This window comes from Plectropomus leopardus, chromosome 13 (genome assembly GCF_026936395.1).
Source record: "Plectropomus leopardus strain MGB_pleo_1.0 chromosome 13, ASM2693639v1, whole genome shotgun sequence".
NCBI classification, from domain to species: Eukaryota; Metazoa; Chordata; class Actinopteri; order Perciformes; family Serranidae; genus Plectropomus; species Plectropomus leopardus.
The window spans coordinates 4566810-4584560 of record NC_142188.1 but is presented as its reverse complement, the minus strand read 5'-3'; the positions used below and the strand labels follow the sequence as shown (position 1 = coordinate 4584560).

The window sequence follows — 17751 nt, the reverse complement described above, 5'->3', positions numbered from 1 at the left end:
ACACACACACACACACACACACACAGAGCAGCAGGTCTTAGTGCAGCCTGCAGCCACAGTATCTGGTCGGCCAGGGACAGAGGGAAGGCTGGGAGAGGACGAGGACACAGACAGCTCTGCTAACCAACGCACCTACATTGTGTGTGCAGGGGTTTATCGCGTGTGTGTGTTTGCGTGTGTCAAGTGCTGCATATACCGATATGGATGCACACGAATGTGACGGCAATGCTAATGTAAGTATGCGTTAGTGCACGTCTGCCTGCGTATGACATGTTTGCTGCAGGCTGATGATGTCGCAGCTTCAGGTGAGTCACAGCCAGGTCACGTGGCGGTGGTGGGGGGTTCTAGTTGCTAAGCAACCAGCCGGGAGAAAGCCAAAGGGGCTAAGAAAGAGAGATGAGCAGTCAGAGCACAGTGTGTGTGTGAGAGAGAGAGAAAGAGAGAGAGAAAGAGAGAATGAAGGCAGGCCTACAGATAAGAGCTGCTTCTGTCGTCATCATTCGCTGCTGTCGCAATTCACAACGCCCGCTGCTGTTTACTGCCGCGTCCTGTCGCTCTCTCTCCCACTCCCTCCATCTTTCTCTCCATCACCCGCTGTCTGTCTCTCCGATTCAAAAACGTCCTGTCTCTCTTTTTCTCTATTCACCTTCTCCGTCCCTCTTGCCAGCCACCTCTCTCTCCCTCTCAGATGAACATGTCCTCTTCAATATGTCACACCAAATTACATATGCTCTCCTCCAAGAAATTGCATCCAATACACAAGATCTGATTAAACAAGCACCCGAGTCTCAGGCTTTTTTTGTTAAGGTCACTGGAAGAACCACAATTTAAGCCACAAAGGAGAAGATTTTCTACCAATCTACTCTGTACGTGAGGCTATAATAAAAGTGACCATAAAAGCAATGATTACAATAGTCGTTCTTAGTCTAATTGGTCTTAGATTTAATTAGGAGCTAACTGAAGTCCTGTCTAAACTAGTTTAGACAGAAAAGCGCACTGTGAAAAAATACACAGTCCCCTTATAAATGTAAATGCTGACCACACAATCCTGGTAATTTAGTTTGTAACGTGACAGCTGTGTTTCTGCTGTTTACTCAGAGATCATGGTGACAGAAAAATAAAATGTTTTCAGCCGCGATAACTTGCTTGAGTTGTAAAATTAGCATCTTGTAAGTGTTCAAGCTCCTGGCATCATTTATCATCTCTGTAATAACAAAAACAGCACGCCCCAACAAGAGTGTCTACAAGTACCAGACATTTTTATTTAATGATTTTTAAGACTTTTTCAAGACCATTTTTGACCAAATTAAAAAATGAAATTTTGGACATATAATCTTTTTCTTATTCAAGGACTGTAGATAAGTATAACGGTAAGTATTAGTGGTTATTGTTAATCTACATTTTGCCAACAGGTGAGTAAAGTATTGAGTGAGATTTAAAGATTTGTAACATCAGTAATGTGGACTTCTTCATGCAGAAGAGCTTAACTCATTTTGACTAAAAGAAATTAAAAGATGGATAACTGAAATTAGATAAAATGTTTGTGGCAATTAAGACCTCACAAATCAAAATTAAAATCTGAAAAAAAGGTCTGTTTTCTACTTTGTCTGAACAAGTGGTGAAAAAAAATACTGCCACAGTAAACCTACACTGTAGAGAACCACCGGCAAAACTATCCAACACAGATATTCTTGGGAAAATCTTTCACCATTTTCAACTGCAAATGAAGCAGATCATGTACTGAGAAAGAATATTGTTACAACCTCCAGCCAACTTTATCCAAATCCTAAAACAAAAGCAGGAGACAAAACGTAAAGCACGAGACTGCTGGCTGTATCTTACTTTACTGAAAGTTTCGGCTATATTTTCAGAGGTTTTGGGAGGTTCTGTTGACTCCTAAGTGCACAAGAGATGACAAGTATTTCATTTATGGTGCTCAAATCATCATAAAATAAATGTGAGGCACTGCTAGTGAAAACATGTCTATTTACGAAGACATGAACAGACCTCAGTTTTAACTTTTTTTTCTACATTTGATTTTTTTCCCCTTAGAAGTCCTTGGATTATCTTGAATTAACTACTTTATATGTAAAAAAAAATGTTGAATTTTTAAGTGATAAATAATATCTGTAGAGAAAGCTTGTTATGGGAACCTCTTATCATTATTGTTGGACTGAATCCAGACTCCATCACTTCCAGACAGAGTCCCACGCTCGCCCACACAACAACACTTATCCCACAGTGCACCTACAATTATTGCTTACCCTTTGTCTGCAGCATCACAACAGATTACTTTAAACTCAACAGGATCCATCTCAGTAACAATGAAATAGCAAAACCAGCGTCTTACCTGACTGGTTTTAAACAGCCTGCTCACGAGTATCGAAACTGAACTCTATTATCAAAAGGATGTTAAACAGCTTGCTGACCTTTTCCAGCTTCAGACCAAATGGAACAGAGTCAGGAGTAATTACATGAAGTCATGATTACCTATATTACCAAACTAAATGATGGAAAACTAGGTAACCATGACATGAGAGCGTTTAAGGTCAACCACTCTGCACAACACTTTAAAAACCACCAACAAAAAAACAAGAAATCTCTATATACCACAATTAACAAAACAATTATTATTTTGCTAACAGAGGTTACTTATTTGTTCTTTTATCTACAAACACACCTGGCAAATTAGGTCATAAAAAATACTTTACCTAAACTATTGCCAAGAAAACTATTCTGAATTAGAAAAACAAAAAGCAACTCAGTGTCTCAAAAAGGTTCAATCTTTTCACAGAACAGGTGACACTGGAACTACACTCGGCACAACGAAAACAACAGAATTTGAACAATTCGATAATAAAACAATCAAAACTTCTGGAGGCTCTTAGTACAACATTTATGTACATTCACATGCATGCACGAGCACTGAACACACACATCTATACCATTAGATCACATTAGAGACAGACATAAATGGAAACACAATCACACAAGCACACATATACCTCAGTACTTACTCATTCATCCAAATATTGTTTCTGGTATACTTTTTTGTTGAAATTTATATATGTGTCTCTGTATCTGTATGTGTGTATACATATGTGTGTATTTGTGTTGACATGTAGGTATTACTGACTGCCCTTTCGTTAATTCACATTATCACTACTATGTTAATGTTAATAATAATTCAAATACTTTTTGGTCAAAATTATAGTCCCTACAATGATCATCCCACCCTACCCCTCTGTCTGTATGTCATCCATGTATCTTTGTTATTGCAAAAAAAAAAGGAGAGAGGAGAGCATTTTCTTTTGTTGGCATGCCTCTTTATGTTGGTAGAGGAAAACATAGGAGATAAGATCTCTAAGTGGCATCAAATAAGAAACTTCTCATAATGTCCTGATCCTGTTAAGACTTCTCACTCTGGATATTATTATCTGCTGTGAAGCAACAAGCAACAGCTGGGCAGATGTGTTTATTTTCACAGCCGATTCATTCTTCGAGTTCAGTTTACATGAATAACATGAGCCGAGAGCATCTGTCAGTGTGAGACGGAGGAAAAGACACAGAGCAGATTACTCATTCATGGGACTGGAAATTAGATCAAAATATTGCGAGTGAATGTGACACCAACAGATGATGCAGACTCCCCTTCTGGGCCAATCAGTAACAAGATGCATCATCAGTCCAAATTTTTTCTAAATCTGACTACTGCTGTTGCTGGAAGGCCTTTTTAAAGTTTAAAATGTAATAATTGATTCTGAAAAGCACTATATACCATAAATAAATTTTATGCATCTTTATATTAATACAAAATTTGCCTAGACTTTTCTGTGGTATTATGGCAACTGGAGCTGCAACTTATTATTTCCATTGTAGATTCATTTTTGGTCTATAAAATGTCAAAAATGTTTGAAAAATGTCGATCAGTGTTTCCCAAATCCCAAGATGAAATCGTAAGATGTTTTGTTCACTACCCAAAGACATTCATTTTACTGTCACAGAGGAGATTAGAAACCAGAAATATTCTTCTGCATGATTAATCAATTACGAATTATTTGGCAATTAATTTAAAAGTTCACAACTAATCAATTAATCGTTGCAGCTCTAATGACATTGCACTATCTCTGTGAAAAGGAAGACATTTCAGTGTAGTTTTTGTTGAAATAAAGTAATAATCGAAACTAAACACGAGCACAAGAGAGATGGTTTCTGAGTGATGGTTAAGTGCACATTGCAGGATGCATGCAAACACATTTACCACAGCAGAAAGTGCTGTCAAAGGAATATGTTTTCATCAGTGACAGAAAACAGCACAACTGAAGATGGTGCACATTTGTTCCACTTGTTTTTGGTCATTAAGTTTAAAAAGACTTAGAGGAGTCTTCAGGAATTTAGTACTGCACTTTCATAAAGTTAAACAACTTGCGAGAAATAGATTAAAGGTCAAAATCAGTGGAGCAGTAAAAGATAAATGATGGCTTTTAGTCCTTAATATAATTCGATACCTGCCATACTGCGGCTCAATCTATCATCTATAATTGGATCCTCCCTGCCTGGTATTGTAAATGCACACATTTGTTCCCCTCAGTTATAAATTTGTTGTCTGCGAGACTTCAGAGAGTGCCTCGAGAGCCACAGAGGACTTTATGCAACTGTTTTCACAGGCGGAGTAGTACTATCCTTCATAAGAGAAATGATCTTTGACATCTTTGCTTTATCAAAATAAGACCGGCAGCATCCCAGAGACGTCCCAAGACAGAAATAGAAAGGCTGTATAAATTGTGAATGGAGATTGTCCCCTGCAGCTGTGTTTGAGAGCTGCTCTGGTGTCAGCCGGTGAAGTCACTGACCTCCCCCCAAAAACTTGACTCACTCAGCTGTCGACTCCTCAGCCCTCAACGGGGCGATGACCGTCTCTCTAACACTCGCTAACATCTCATCACAACACCTGCGGCTCTGACTGACTCATATACACCCACACACACTTACCAAAAACTCAGCACACACGCTCACAAAAAAATCTGCTATTTCATCAGCCTTTACCTGTGTGGTTGGAGAACTGGACAGAGTTGATGGAGTCCACCTCAAACCCCAAAACCTGGAAAAACACAACAGAGAAAGTAAACAGATAAGGTGTCAGGAGAGATGAGCAGTAACAGCCACGCTTACTTAAATTTAACAGCTCGATATAGACACACTACTACACACACAGTATGCAAAGCTGGACAGTATAAAACTATTATACATATTTAATAACTCTTGCTGAGCAATGTCTACAATAAATGATCTTTTGGCTCTTCAAGGGGCATCGAGGGGCTGAAGATCAAGATTTTTTTTTTTTGGCTTTTTATGCCTTTATTGAATGACAGGATAATGAAAGCATGAAAGGGGGAGAGAGAGGGGACGACATGCAGCAAAGGGCCAAGGCCGGAATCGAACCTGCAGCTGCTGCGGCGAGGACACAGCCACTGTACATGGGGCGCCAGCTCTACCAACTGATCCATCTCTCACTAATCCCTCTCTAAAATATCATCACATTACACAAATATGTGTTAGAATAAAACTCAGCACATATAGGGGCATTTTTCCTATGTCATCACGGTAATAAGTCTGCAGCATGTAATCAGATATCTGAAACTCTAACTGATGAAAGGAAGAAAAAACAAAACTCTATTTGGCCTCATTTAACCCCGGCTGTGATCTGCGAGTGAAGATAAAAACAACATCCTCTCAGTTAAACTTGAGCTGAAACCTGCACAGATCTGGAACAGCTCCATAAACCAGCTCTGGGTGTCCGCCCCTCTCTCCATCTTTCTTAACAGATTTTTTTTTAATTACCAGAAGAGAGCGAGAAAGACACATGACCCATCCACGTGCGCCGCCAATTGTTATCTGAATGACTTTATTTAATTGGGCTGAAGCAGGAAGCTGGCCGAATGAATGAGGTCTTTGTTCTTTTCAATTGACTGCAACTTTGAGATACAAGAATGTGCTCTCAGAGGGGAGAGGCGGCCAATCACCCCCTCTGACCTTGAGCTTGTCGATGCTCCAGCTGCTGCTGACTAATGACGACTTTCACACGTGTGGCATATGTTCCCTGAAAGGTGCATCTGTACCATCAGGACGTGGCATACAGGGAACATAAGCTCTCGGTGGTGAAGTGAACAGAGGACATGACACCATTTCTATTGAAAGTGATATTTCTAAACAGACAAACTCCTGTCGGACACACAGAGGTGTGAAATGTGAAAAATCTTCCTTACTCTATCAACATCCAAAGAGAAAATCACATATTTCTAATTTCTAGAAACTGAGTCTTATCTCACTCAGCAAAACTACGACAGAAAAGAAGAAAATTTTGTGTTGCATGTGCTTTAAAGATGTTTCCAGTGTAAATATTAAATAATATGTACATTCAATGTTATTAGCTACACCTGGCTGAAACTAATGCAGTCAAACTACCCGAAGGATTTTTTAAATCAAGATGTTGATTATTTAAGGATGTACCGGGATGCTGAAATTCAGCCATAGAGGCTAAATTTAAGGTCAGTTTCACGGTGGTATTTAGTGGTGCTGTTCAATTGTGATTTTTAATATTACAGGGCTGCACGATATGATGGTTTTTATCATCATCCCAATGTCAGCTTGCACGATAAACGCATTGTGAAAGACTGCAATGTTGTACTCTGGGATTTTCTGGGTTAATTTTAAGGCAGTATCGGTGGAAAACTGTACTTTAAAATATAACCATCTTCATTTTTTATTGGTGCCTTTTGTGCATTGTTCAGTTTGTTCAATAAAATGTTCAAAAATAATTTGCTTTGTTAGCAGAATACTGAAAGCTGCAGAGACAAGTGTGTTTTAATCTAGTTATTTATCATAAGTATTATCATTATCACAATATTTATTTTTATAACAACTAGCAACTAGCATATTTTCTTCATTTTGTTCAGCCTTATCATACATTGATATTATGACAAAATATTAGAAATACTCTCAGTTTGACATCACAAAAAGATCAAAAGAAAGAAAGAAAAAAGATCAACATCTCTAAAACAGTTTCAGCTGAACATGACAACCTTTACGAAGGTAGGATTTATTGTGGTATTCACTTTGGTCTACCTGATAAACGTGCAGCTCAGAATGGCACAACTTTAAATGAATCTTTACATGTTACACTGCCAGCCTATTGATGAAATGTACTCTCAAAGATCTGTTTGTGTTTGCGGTTCCAGAGCCGTGAAAAAACATGTTTTTGACTGTTTTGAAAACAGGACCATTTAGGAGTAACCTGTCAATCACATGTGTCTTTGGTTTAAAAGCAGGAAGCAAATTGACTGTTGATGTAAAACGCTGTATTTATGGCCTACTGATGTTCAAGGGGCTAAGAATATGTTATTTAGGTCACATCCTTTTTCTCTCTATTCATAAGCCTCAAGTCAGTGACACAGATAGACTGTTTACAACGCTGCTGCCTGGAAAGCAGCGTCACATACTCAGGAGAGGATATTAACAAAATTATAAACATTTTGCCTTTTTCTGAGTAAACACTTTTGGTTAATTCCCAACGGAGGAAGCCCTCACGCAACTGACGAATGAAGAGTTTCTTTAATTAACATGTGTTACAGTACAGGCTGATCACATCTGAGTTAACGCAGATGCTATATTTACTGCATCGTGACTTAGCAGGCAGAGTCCCTCAGATTCGGGTTAGCTCCTGTACGCTCAAAACATATTTGACTGCGTTTTTTTTTCATGTGTGCATCTTTTTGTTCCTGTATCAGCCCATAAATAGAACATTATATGTCCAACTTACAGTATGTTCATAAGTTAAAGGTGTATTTATACTGCAAACTTGTATTTATATGTAGCTGCCTGTGTTTTATTGCTGTTTTTTCTTTCTTTGTTGTGTTTTTGTGCTGCTAAACAGAAACCTGAGTTTAACTGCAACACACCAAATGTTACTTTTATTTGTTTTCCTGTATAAATAAATTAATAAAAATTCCATTAAATAAAAACCTATAATAAGTTTGTCATTCATATTTCATTCTATAAAAATGGATCAAATGCCTGTAATATCCTATAACAGCCAAAAATGGTAAACTTGAGGCCCTGAAACACCAAGTCAACGGCCGATGATGGGTCAATGTTGGGCCGTCGGCGAGCGTTCGTCGCCTTGTTTTTTTAATTTAAAGGGAACATAAATGACCGTCTGATGCACCGTATACCAACCAGATTATAATTTGGAACTAATTCGCATCTGCATCTAATCAGCAGTCCTCACCGTGTGTTCTGCACTTTTGGCCCTCTCGTCTTTTTTCAGCTGATTCAGCATCTTGAATCCCGTCAGTTAATGAAATAACTGACTGGAAGCTCAGTTCAGCGCACGAGTAGAGACACAAAAGTGAGACACGAAGTGAGGAAAATAAACAAGGGCTAAAGTCGAGAGTGACTGAGATAGAAACAAAGTTATTACAAAAGGTCAGACTGTTTTTCTTTAGGGGTCTTAAAGTAGCACTAAAAAGTTGATTTTTTTAATCTATAAAATAATACATAATTTTTTCCCTATTTTTTCTTAAACTGTCTAACCATTTTCTCTTTGTTAGTTCTCTTTCAGGTCTTTTTTTGTCACCTTTTACTAATTTCTTGCAATTTTGCAGGACATTTCTTGCCAAGTTGCTTTTTGCCTTCATGTCATGCTTTCAAAATAAATGAAATCGATCTGCTTGGATTTCAAAGGTTCACATGCGTGTGAAAGGAGTCCGAGCGCAACACAAGAAAAGTGATGATGATACAGGTTTCACAGGGCTAAATAATTTACCACATGGAAACTATGAATGAGTTCTTGAAAACCCATTTCCACGCTGTTGAGATGTTTTGGTCTGGACCGAAGTCGTCTACCATAAACTAAAATTAGATATCATTAGTTAATAAAGACATGAAACTGGCAAAAAGCTATTTGAACACTTCAATTGACGAACTGTGACCAGCAAAACCAGCATTTCTGCTAAACAACTTGAATGATTAATCAATTATCAAGGCAATTATCTGTTTAAGTTACTGAATAATTAACTAATTATTCCAGCTCTTGCTACAAGAACAAGTTTAATTACATTAAGCAGAAATGAGCATTGAATATAAGATTGTCTGGCTACCAACAATGACGAATTTTCTCACAGGGCTCCAGTCTCCTCTAAAGGACGTTTCGGGTATTAACATCATTATCTGAAACTGAATGGGCTGCCAGTTAAATAGGTTGCAGGGCAATTGCTATTTTTTTCCACTGAGTGTGGATCATAACAGCAATTTCTTTCATTTAAAAGCATAACGATTCACTCTCAGGGGAGCAGGGGAGTAACAAGAAGAACAGCAAAGCATCTCAGCAAATTTCTAACCAGCTGAAGTGTCCTTCAGCAAAACACTGCATCCCTGCTGCTTAACTATAACGCTCATAAGCTTTTATACTCTCACGCTTCAAAATAATATTAGTTCAATTCAACTCCATATCTAAAAAGGCACAATTTGGCACCAGAAGACAGCACTTGTCCTGAATTTTATTTCTATGTGAAAGCTTAATCTATCCAGTCCAGCTCTAAGGCAGCCTGTCTCCGTCTTCAGTGACGTCACCAGGAGGAATCCTGTGGCAGCCAATCAGAGCCCTGCTTCCTCATACCGCCGTCTCCTGCCTACTGACAGGCCTGAGATACTCTGTCCTGTCAGCACAGAGAGAGGGATGCCCTGCACGCTCGCTGACGACACCACCACCACCATCATCATCATCATCATCATCATCATCTTCTTCTTATCCCTAATCCTCACCACCAACTGAATCATGGTTGTGGCTGAATAGTGAGCGCAGCTTCGTCGCTGGGCCTGTGGGCTTTTTCTTTATTCGTTTAAATTTAAAACACTGTCTTTTTCTTCATTCATAAAACAATCAGGTCTTTTCTACCTGTGGCAATCAAACGGTATGACTCCTCCCCCTTCTGCAGGAAGGAAAACTGAAGTATATTTTGTGCAATAGTACTGCACTTCTGTTAACTTACAATTTTAAAATCCATGTGCAATTTTTTTTCAACTTTTACTTTTAAACATTATTATTACTAGATGCCTTGTATTTTTTTTCCCAGACACTTTGTATTTTATTTTATTTTATTTTATTTTCACTTATTTGATGCTCTGTTGTTGGATTCTTTTTTGCTGCTGTATTTCTGGAGCAATTTGGCACAAGAATTTCCTTCAGGATAAATAAACTTCTATCTTATCTTATCTTATCTTATCTTGTAAACTGCACGCAAAAATGTACATTTTTGAAAACTGTTTCTTTTTCTACATCTTTATTACTTATTTTTTTAATGGGTTTATTTTGTCCCTTATATGTGAATGTTAAATTATTATTATCACTTTATTTAATTACTCGTGAGATGGGGTGGAGGGTGGCTGTCGAGGGTTTGAGTGGGTGGAGGAAAATGTGCATAATTGTATAGTGTAATTGTAAAACTGTAATCTATCTCTGTGAAATCAAATAAAACTCCACAAAAATTGTGGTGTTTTAAAAAGTAAAAAGTTGTCTCCTTAAATTTCAGAACTTATGAGACCCTTAAGTGCAAAATAAGATAAAAAACGACAAATTTTATCACTGTAACAATCTGAAAACATCCTAAATACATTATGTATGACTGGTTTCATTTCTCATCTGAGGAACAGTGCATAAAGAAATCACAACAGCACTCATGATAGTTAATACAACTGGTGAAATGCTTTTGCAAGACTATTTTAGGCAATGTAGCTTGTGTGACTTTCAGGCAGGCAGCCGTGTTAAAAGACGGTCCTGACACTGTGCAATCAAACAGGTTTAATGTAATCTTACTAAATATCGTAAAAAGGATGCTCCGCACATTTGTGTATCAGTATTTGGTGATTTTAAAGCTGGTTTGGCTCATAACACAACTATCAAATGAGCAGTGAGTTTTATTGCACCTATTTATAAGAGACTATGCTGTAATAATAATAACAAATGTAGCCATACTTAAAGACCTAATTCTCCCCCTGTGGATCAATAAAGTGTTATCTTATCTATACTCACAAACATGTATTATGGTTATCCACACATATTAGGGGAAATATATTGGATACCAGTGTCTTTAAAAAGCCATCAAATAGTCCATTAAACCCTTTGAAACCTGAGCAAATTGGCTCAATTTCTTTCATAAACAGTTATGAGTTACAAGAAAATTATCAGAAATTTACCCAAAAACAGAAAGCAAAAAGGTTAAAAAAAAAATTAAAAAGGTAAAACATAAAGGGTAAAACTATATATATATATAAAATAGTTAACAATAATTACACTATTAATTTTATAAGTGTAGTTTTCTTTCTCATAATTTCTAAATCTCTCTCTCTCTTAAAACTGGTCTCAAAGGTTTAAATGTATGTGAAAGGCGTCTGAACGCAGCACAACAAAACTGTTTTTTTCTGGTTTTAAAGCGTTTATAATGTTGACAGTGAACTTCACTGTGACCTGCTTTGTATTATACCAAGTACAATGCACTGGTTAATTTCAGGGTGTAGTTTAAGCTTTGGTAAGCCGCACTGGTAAACACTATTTTAACATTAGCCTGGTACAAATAGGCCTTAATCAGCCGTAGTAGTTGAGCATTGGTGGCTGTACTGAACCCGCTGACGTGCCTAAAAGCCCAGCAGCCATTAGGATAACCACAAAATACATCCTGGGGCGCAGCAGGCTAAAAATAGACTCGGCACTTCTCACAACAAGTGACTGTCTTTCAGGATGATGGGACATGAACTGTAGGACTAGCCTCACAATCACTATGGACTGCCACACTGCTGCTGGTGGAAAACATGAAACTATAACAACCACTGGCATCATCATCATCATCATCATCATCAGCACGGCAATTATAGACCCAAAGCAATCACTGCCATCATCCTACTGCCAACATTAAGGATCATAAAGGGAAATGACTATCACTTTCATAGCCGGGAGGTGTTAATAACCTTTGTGTCCTTTCACGTAACATGAGATAAATAGCTTATTCTGAATGCATTTGGTCTTTTTTGGCTCCTTAATGTAGTAGTTATGCCTTTTTGTAAAGCACTCAGTAAACTCTGCCTTCAGGTGAGGACTTTATTACTACCATTAATGTAGCTCCTATTATGATGCTAAAGAATGAGACACATGTTGAGCCACTCAAAAGCTGTACTTAACAGTTCTTTATGTGTAAGCGACTGAAAAGCCACCGTATCATTCAAGTTAACTGACTGATGTTCGATACCCTCCCTTTCTTCAGATGACCCTCTGATTAAAGGTGAGAGTCACACACATGACGTTAAATGTTCATATAGGCACCCTCTGATTTCATATGTTACCAGTTAAAAACTAACATGCAAACTGAAAATGATCATCGGTTTTGTTAACTGCTGTTTGCTACTGTGGTGGTCACCTTCAGCTATCAGTGAGTTTAACGATTATCGAGATTAACCATTAACATAATGCAAGGAATCAGTGCTTGCTGTGGTCACTGGCAGCTCACGAATGTATAACAGGGTCCCTTCAGCTTCAGGACAGTAAGATTTAGGACGTTTTTTTTGGGACTCAAAGTTTAATTAAGGAAAATTTAAAAAATTTAAAAAAAAAAACTTACTTAAAAAAAAAAAATTACTTAAAAATAAAACTTATTTTTTTGGTCAAGTTAGATGATCTACTTCAAACGCTGAAAAAAAATCCAAACTTTCCAGAGTGGAACACATGGAAAACAATGAATATGATATTAATGTTTGGTTTGCCTAGATAAAAAGTTAATTTTTCATTTACTGGATGTGGTAAATGTATATGAGTGTATATATGGTTTATCAGTCCTGATCTGCCTACGTTAACTTCATTAAAATATTTTTAAAAAATAGACATTTACAGTTATTTGGGGATTCTGCAATGTAATGTGAGAAAACATATTTTTAAATCCTTCTCCCGATGACTTAGCATTTTTAAGACTTTTGAAAGCTTGATTTAAGACATTTTAATACCAATTAAGGCCATATTTTTAGATTAATAAACAGACTTTTAAAGGACCTACGGTAATTGTGGTATAAGTTAAGCAGTGATTTAGAGCTATGTTTGAGCTTTACTCATACACAAAACACTGTACAACTAAAAAGGTATGACCAGAAATCTATCTTGAATGATTAAATTTACATCAATAATGAAATATTATTACATGTGTGCTTTGCAATTATTTATAACAAAAACAGTCATAATCCAGCAAAATGCTCAATTTTCAGAACAGCTTTCCCACCTGAGATAAAGAAAGAGCTCCTTTCCACAATCTGTGCAGGTTTATCAGAAAACTCAAAGCGGCAAATAGCTGTATTGATTATTTGTCCCTCCTGTAGTACGGGACTTGCAGGTTATCACTGCAGGAGGCTGACTTTGTGTCCATCTAGACGCCCCCACACGTTTTCATTGATAAAAATTTCAACACTTTTCCATGACTTTTCAAGGACCCCTAATAGAATTAAATGACTAAATGACTAAATCTACTCTCAACACATGTATTAAAGACTATGCTTTTAGAGAATTTTCACATTTCATTTGAATTACTGCATTATTGAGATTTATTCCACCAGAACTGGGATTTTCGTTTGTTTTATTTAGTTAGACAGCTCATTTTAAACTCGGGGGGCTTCTTGCCTTTGACAGGGGGCATCAACCCCAATAGAGAAGCAGGATACTTCCTGTCCAAGATTTTGAATTTTGTGCTACAACAACAAAATTGATGACTCTACTAATTTATTTCTCCCAGGGAGGCAAAATATTGTTTTTTTGCAGATATCCAATACATAACAACTCATTTGGCAGATAACCGATACCATTATCAATATAATCACTTTTTTTTCCTATTTTTTTCCTCACCTAACTTTAGTGATAATCAAGTCATATGAAGCATACTCTGGTACTCTGAGACATAAAATACAACGCTTTTCAGTGTATGTAAAATGTATTCATTTGGCAAAATAAGAAAAATACTTCAACCAAAGGTCTTAGGGCTGATGTTTTATGCATATTCACTTTGTCAATTAAAAAAAAGTTTGCAGTATCTGCAGAAATCAGCATGTTGGCTGATTACGACATTTAATTTTAGAGCCAATATCTACCAATATTAATGACGTTCTGATGCATCATCATACTGCATATGCTACACTCATATCTAAATATGTTATAATTTTACTGTGAACCGACTTTGATATTAAGAGGGGAATCTTACCCCATTTTATCCTGTCGTATAATTTAATGTAAGTGTTAATTATTTCTTGAACATTAAACTTTTTCTGATCTCTAACAGTTGGTTGCATTGATTTTACACAAGGTGGAAGATTATCCACAGAGGATAACTGTAACAATTAATTTCATGACACACAACAAAATTCAATTACTTTTCCATAACATTTGATGATTTTCACTAATTCTATTACTTTTCCAGGTCAGGAAAATGAGATTGTGAAGTTGCATGACTTTTTCCAGTTTTTTACCCTGCTATACACATCATGGCTATTAAAACTGCCTGAACGTCTGTGAGCAAATGATGACAACCTGAGGCACCGACACTGAGGTGACTGGTTAACAGACTGGAGACAAATTTCCATATAACCCTTGAGATTATCATTAGCCAGCTGCTTTTTCAACCTTGCAGACAGGTATACTGACACAGACTGACTGAAAATCGAGACTCAAAAGCTTTTTTTTTTTGCTTTAAAAAAAAAACATAACAGTAATAATCATTTTCACCACTCATCCAAGAGAGGGGTCATTTGATTAACACCAGGAGGTCCATTATCAGACCCAACTCTGCCACCTCTGGCATTAACAACATCGAGGTTGCTGGACATTTATCATTAGTGTATGCAACATGCACGTTTTGTCGTGAAATCTAACATAAAAACACATTGCTCCATTATCGGACACCCTCCCAATGACAGGTCGTGCCACATTTTTCCGTCAGATAAAGCGTCGCTTCTCCAGTTATCGCCTAATTACGAGGCGCCACCAAACGAGAAAACTGCCGTGATATTATCAATATTTCACATTTTTATGTGAAATGCTTTGACGGATAGATAAATAGAGGAGGACAGGCTGTCTCGGGTTATTTGCACGGCACCCGCCGTCACGTTTATTGCTTGACATCTATGACAATGATTTTATTTTGGGCTTTTCGCAGCACGTTCAGCAATACCGTCATTTATGGCCTTTTACGCTAAAAAATAGGAATCACACATTAACTCATCCAGCGGCGGTTTAGGCGGATGACCGATTTCAGTTAGCCAAGATTTGTACGAACTTTGAACGATGTAATTAGCGTATATCACTACAAAAATCACCATTTACATCGGTCCATTTAATTCCGATGGAAAGTCGAAATAAAATTTTGTGTGCACGCGTTGTCAGGCAGGGTCGTGTCCGATGACGGGCGTACCGTCGCCCGCTGTCCGATAATGGGCGCATGCGAGTTGTACTTACCTGTAATGGGAAAGAGGCGCTCTTGTTGCCCACATATCCACGGACTACATGGCTCTGTATGGACAGAACACGGCACTCCATGGCGGCTCCCGGTCAGCCGAGGAGGGAAGCAGATAATCCGGTACTTCAACGGTAATCACGTCCACACATAACCGTCCGAAAAAAAACTGGATTTAAAAAAAAAAAATCACAACGCCGACCGTTAAAATAACGTTAGCTAGCTAGCTAACCAGCTGTGTGGCACACGCAGGATGGCGGTGTGTGTGAGCGCGTGTGGTGGTTGGTTGTAGCGGGTGATGTGCACCGAGTGTGTGATGAGGAGAGACAGAGCGCGTGCGCCCCCCCTCCTCCTTACACACACACACACACACACACATACACACGCGCGGACAAACAACAAAAAAACAGCAGTTTAGCCGCGATCGTTGTCGCTAACGTGGAGCCAAAGCCAAACAAAGTGTGTCACGTGCTGACGGGACTACCGAGAGGTCGCGTGCAGCTGCAGTTAACAGTGAAGGGCAAAACACATTTTGCTGGCACGCGCGCGCACGCACGCCGGTGTTCTGTGCAGGCGATCTGTGTGACCGCCTAAACCGAGTGACGTCATCAAAGGGCCACTAAGCGCATCCTGATAAATTCAAAATGAATAATTTTTTTTTTTTTTTTATGGGAAATATTACATTCATAAATGTAAATGGCCTAAAAAAAGACCCCACCCCAAAACAAATAATATAATAATACTAATACTACTAATAATAATTCAAAACAGAAACAGAACATTACATCCAGACATTACACAGACTGAAAGATAGCAAAGCTGAGAAGCTGTGTGTGTGTGCGTGTGTGTGTGTGTGTAAATAGTATATAGTTTGTCCTGCATGGTTTTTGTCCGTTTTCTCATATTTGTTTTTCCTATATTGCGTTTGCAGTGTCCTATTTCCTGTTTATTACATAACTGAATTTGTTAATATGCTTGAGCCATGTATGGAATAACTGGAAAAAACAAATTTAAGAAAATGACCCTCATCCTGATCAACACTGCTGGAAATGCCTGAATATAAATGACAACTCTGTTTTATTTTCTTGTAATCTAAATCAATCAATTTTACACAGCCAAATTGTTTTTGAAAATATGTGATATTATTTTGTTGGTCAGATGTTGTTTTTTTTCTTTTCGCTACAAAAAGGACAAAAGAACAGAATACAATTAAAGATGCAAGCTGTTGGCACTGGCAGGACTGAAGGTTGTGAATTTCTGTAAAAAGTTGAATAATGCATACAGAGGTGAGATGGTGTTTTGTGCTTTGCGTGTGGAAGCTGGAGTGAGCTATTTTACATTTTGTACCACTTCCTGTGCACACTGTGTGGCGCTGGAGAACACATTAATCGCATGTCATGTTGCTCCATGTCATATGTACAACAAACCATGTAAATGTTATGTAAATCAAATGACAACAGTATCATAGGGCGTACTTCCTGTTGCCAGTAGGTGGCGCTACAACTATGACTAATTATTAACATGCAGTTGTCTTCGGGCTAGGAATGTCATCAAAAATGTGAAGTTTGGGGCAGATTGGACCGTGTACAGAGGAGTTAAAGACCACTTTCTGTTTTGTGGCGAAACATGAAAGTTTGACGCCCCGCCACGGTCACACAGTGTGACGAAAACTCAAACTTTTGATGACTTTTCATGTCAAAGGTCTTCAGATGGTACGAAAAAATTTAGAAGTAAATCTTATCAATTCTCAAGAAAGAGTTTGTTTAAGTATGACCTCTGCAAATGGCCAAAAATAGTTTAGGGTATTGCTCTTAGAGACATTTTTATCGACCCAATTTTTGTACATGCGGGTGAAAGTTACAACAAAGTATGCTTCAGTATGTCACACCGAGACACATCGCTCCAAAAACACCTTGGAAGCGCATCTACTTTTTCTAGCGACGCGTCTCAGTGTGATTGGTCCCTTATGGAGGTGCTTCCTAGTAATTTTTTGACACCCGAGCTTGAAACCTGTAAAGTATTTCATTTTTAAGCAGCTCTGATAAATGTGCAAAGTGTCATGAGTTTTTGAGCATCTTTAAGCCCTCAAAAAGCCATTTAATTTGGAAAAGGAGTAATAATAATGCTTTTATCTGTTTTAATGTATTTGTTTTACCTATCTGAGTGTTGAGAAAGGTGCTTCTGCATAAAATCTATTATTAATTCCTTTGATTTTGAC

The 17751-nt window shown here is 37.8% G+C and overlaps 1 protein-coding gene across 1 annotated transcript in view; it reads right to left on the bottom strand.

Moving 5' to 3' along the window:
- Positions 1 to 16108, bottom strand: part of pdxkb (pyridoxal (pyridoxine, vitamin B6) kinase b) — a 28060-nt gene extending 11952 nt beyond the window's left edge. The window contains exons 1-2 of the mRNA XM_042502413.2: positions 15536 to 16108; positions 5047 to 5101 (exon numbers count right to left, since the gene is read on the bottom strand). Of these exons, the coding sequence (XP_042358347.1) occupies positions 5047 to 5101; positions 15536 to 15616 (136 nt within the window). The 5' untranslated portion in view covers positions 15617 to 16108. The remainder of the gene's footprint in view (positions 1 to 5046; positions 5102 to 15535) is intronic.
- Between the last annotated feature and the right edge of the window lie 1643 nt (positions 16109 to 17751).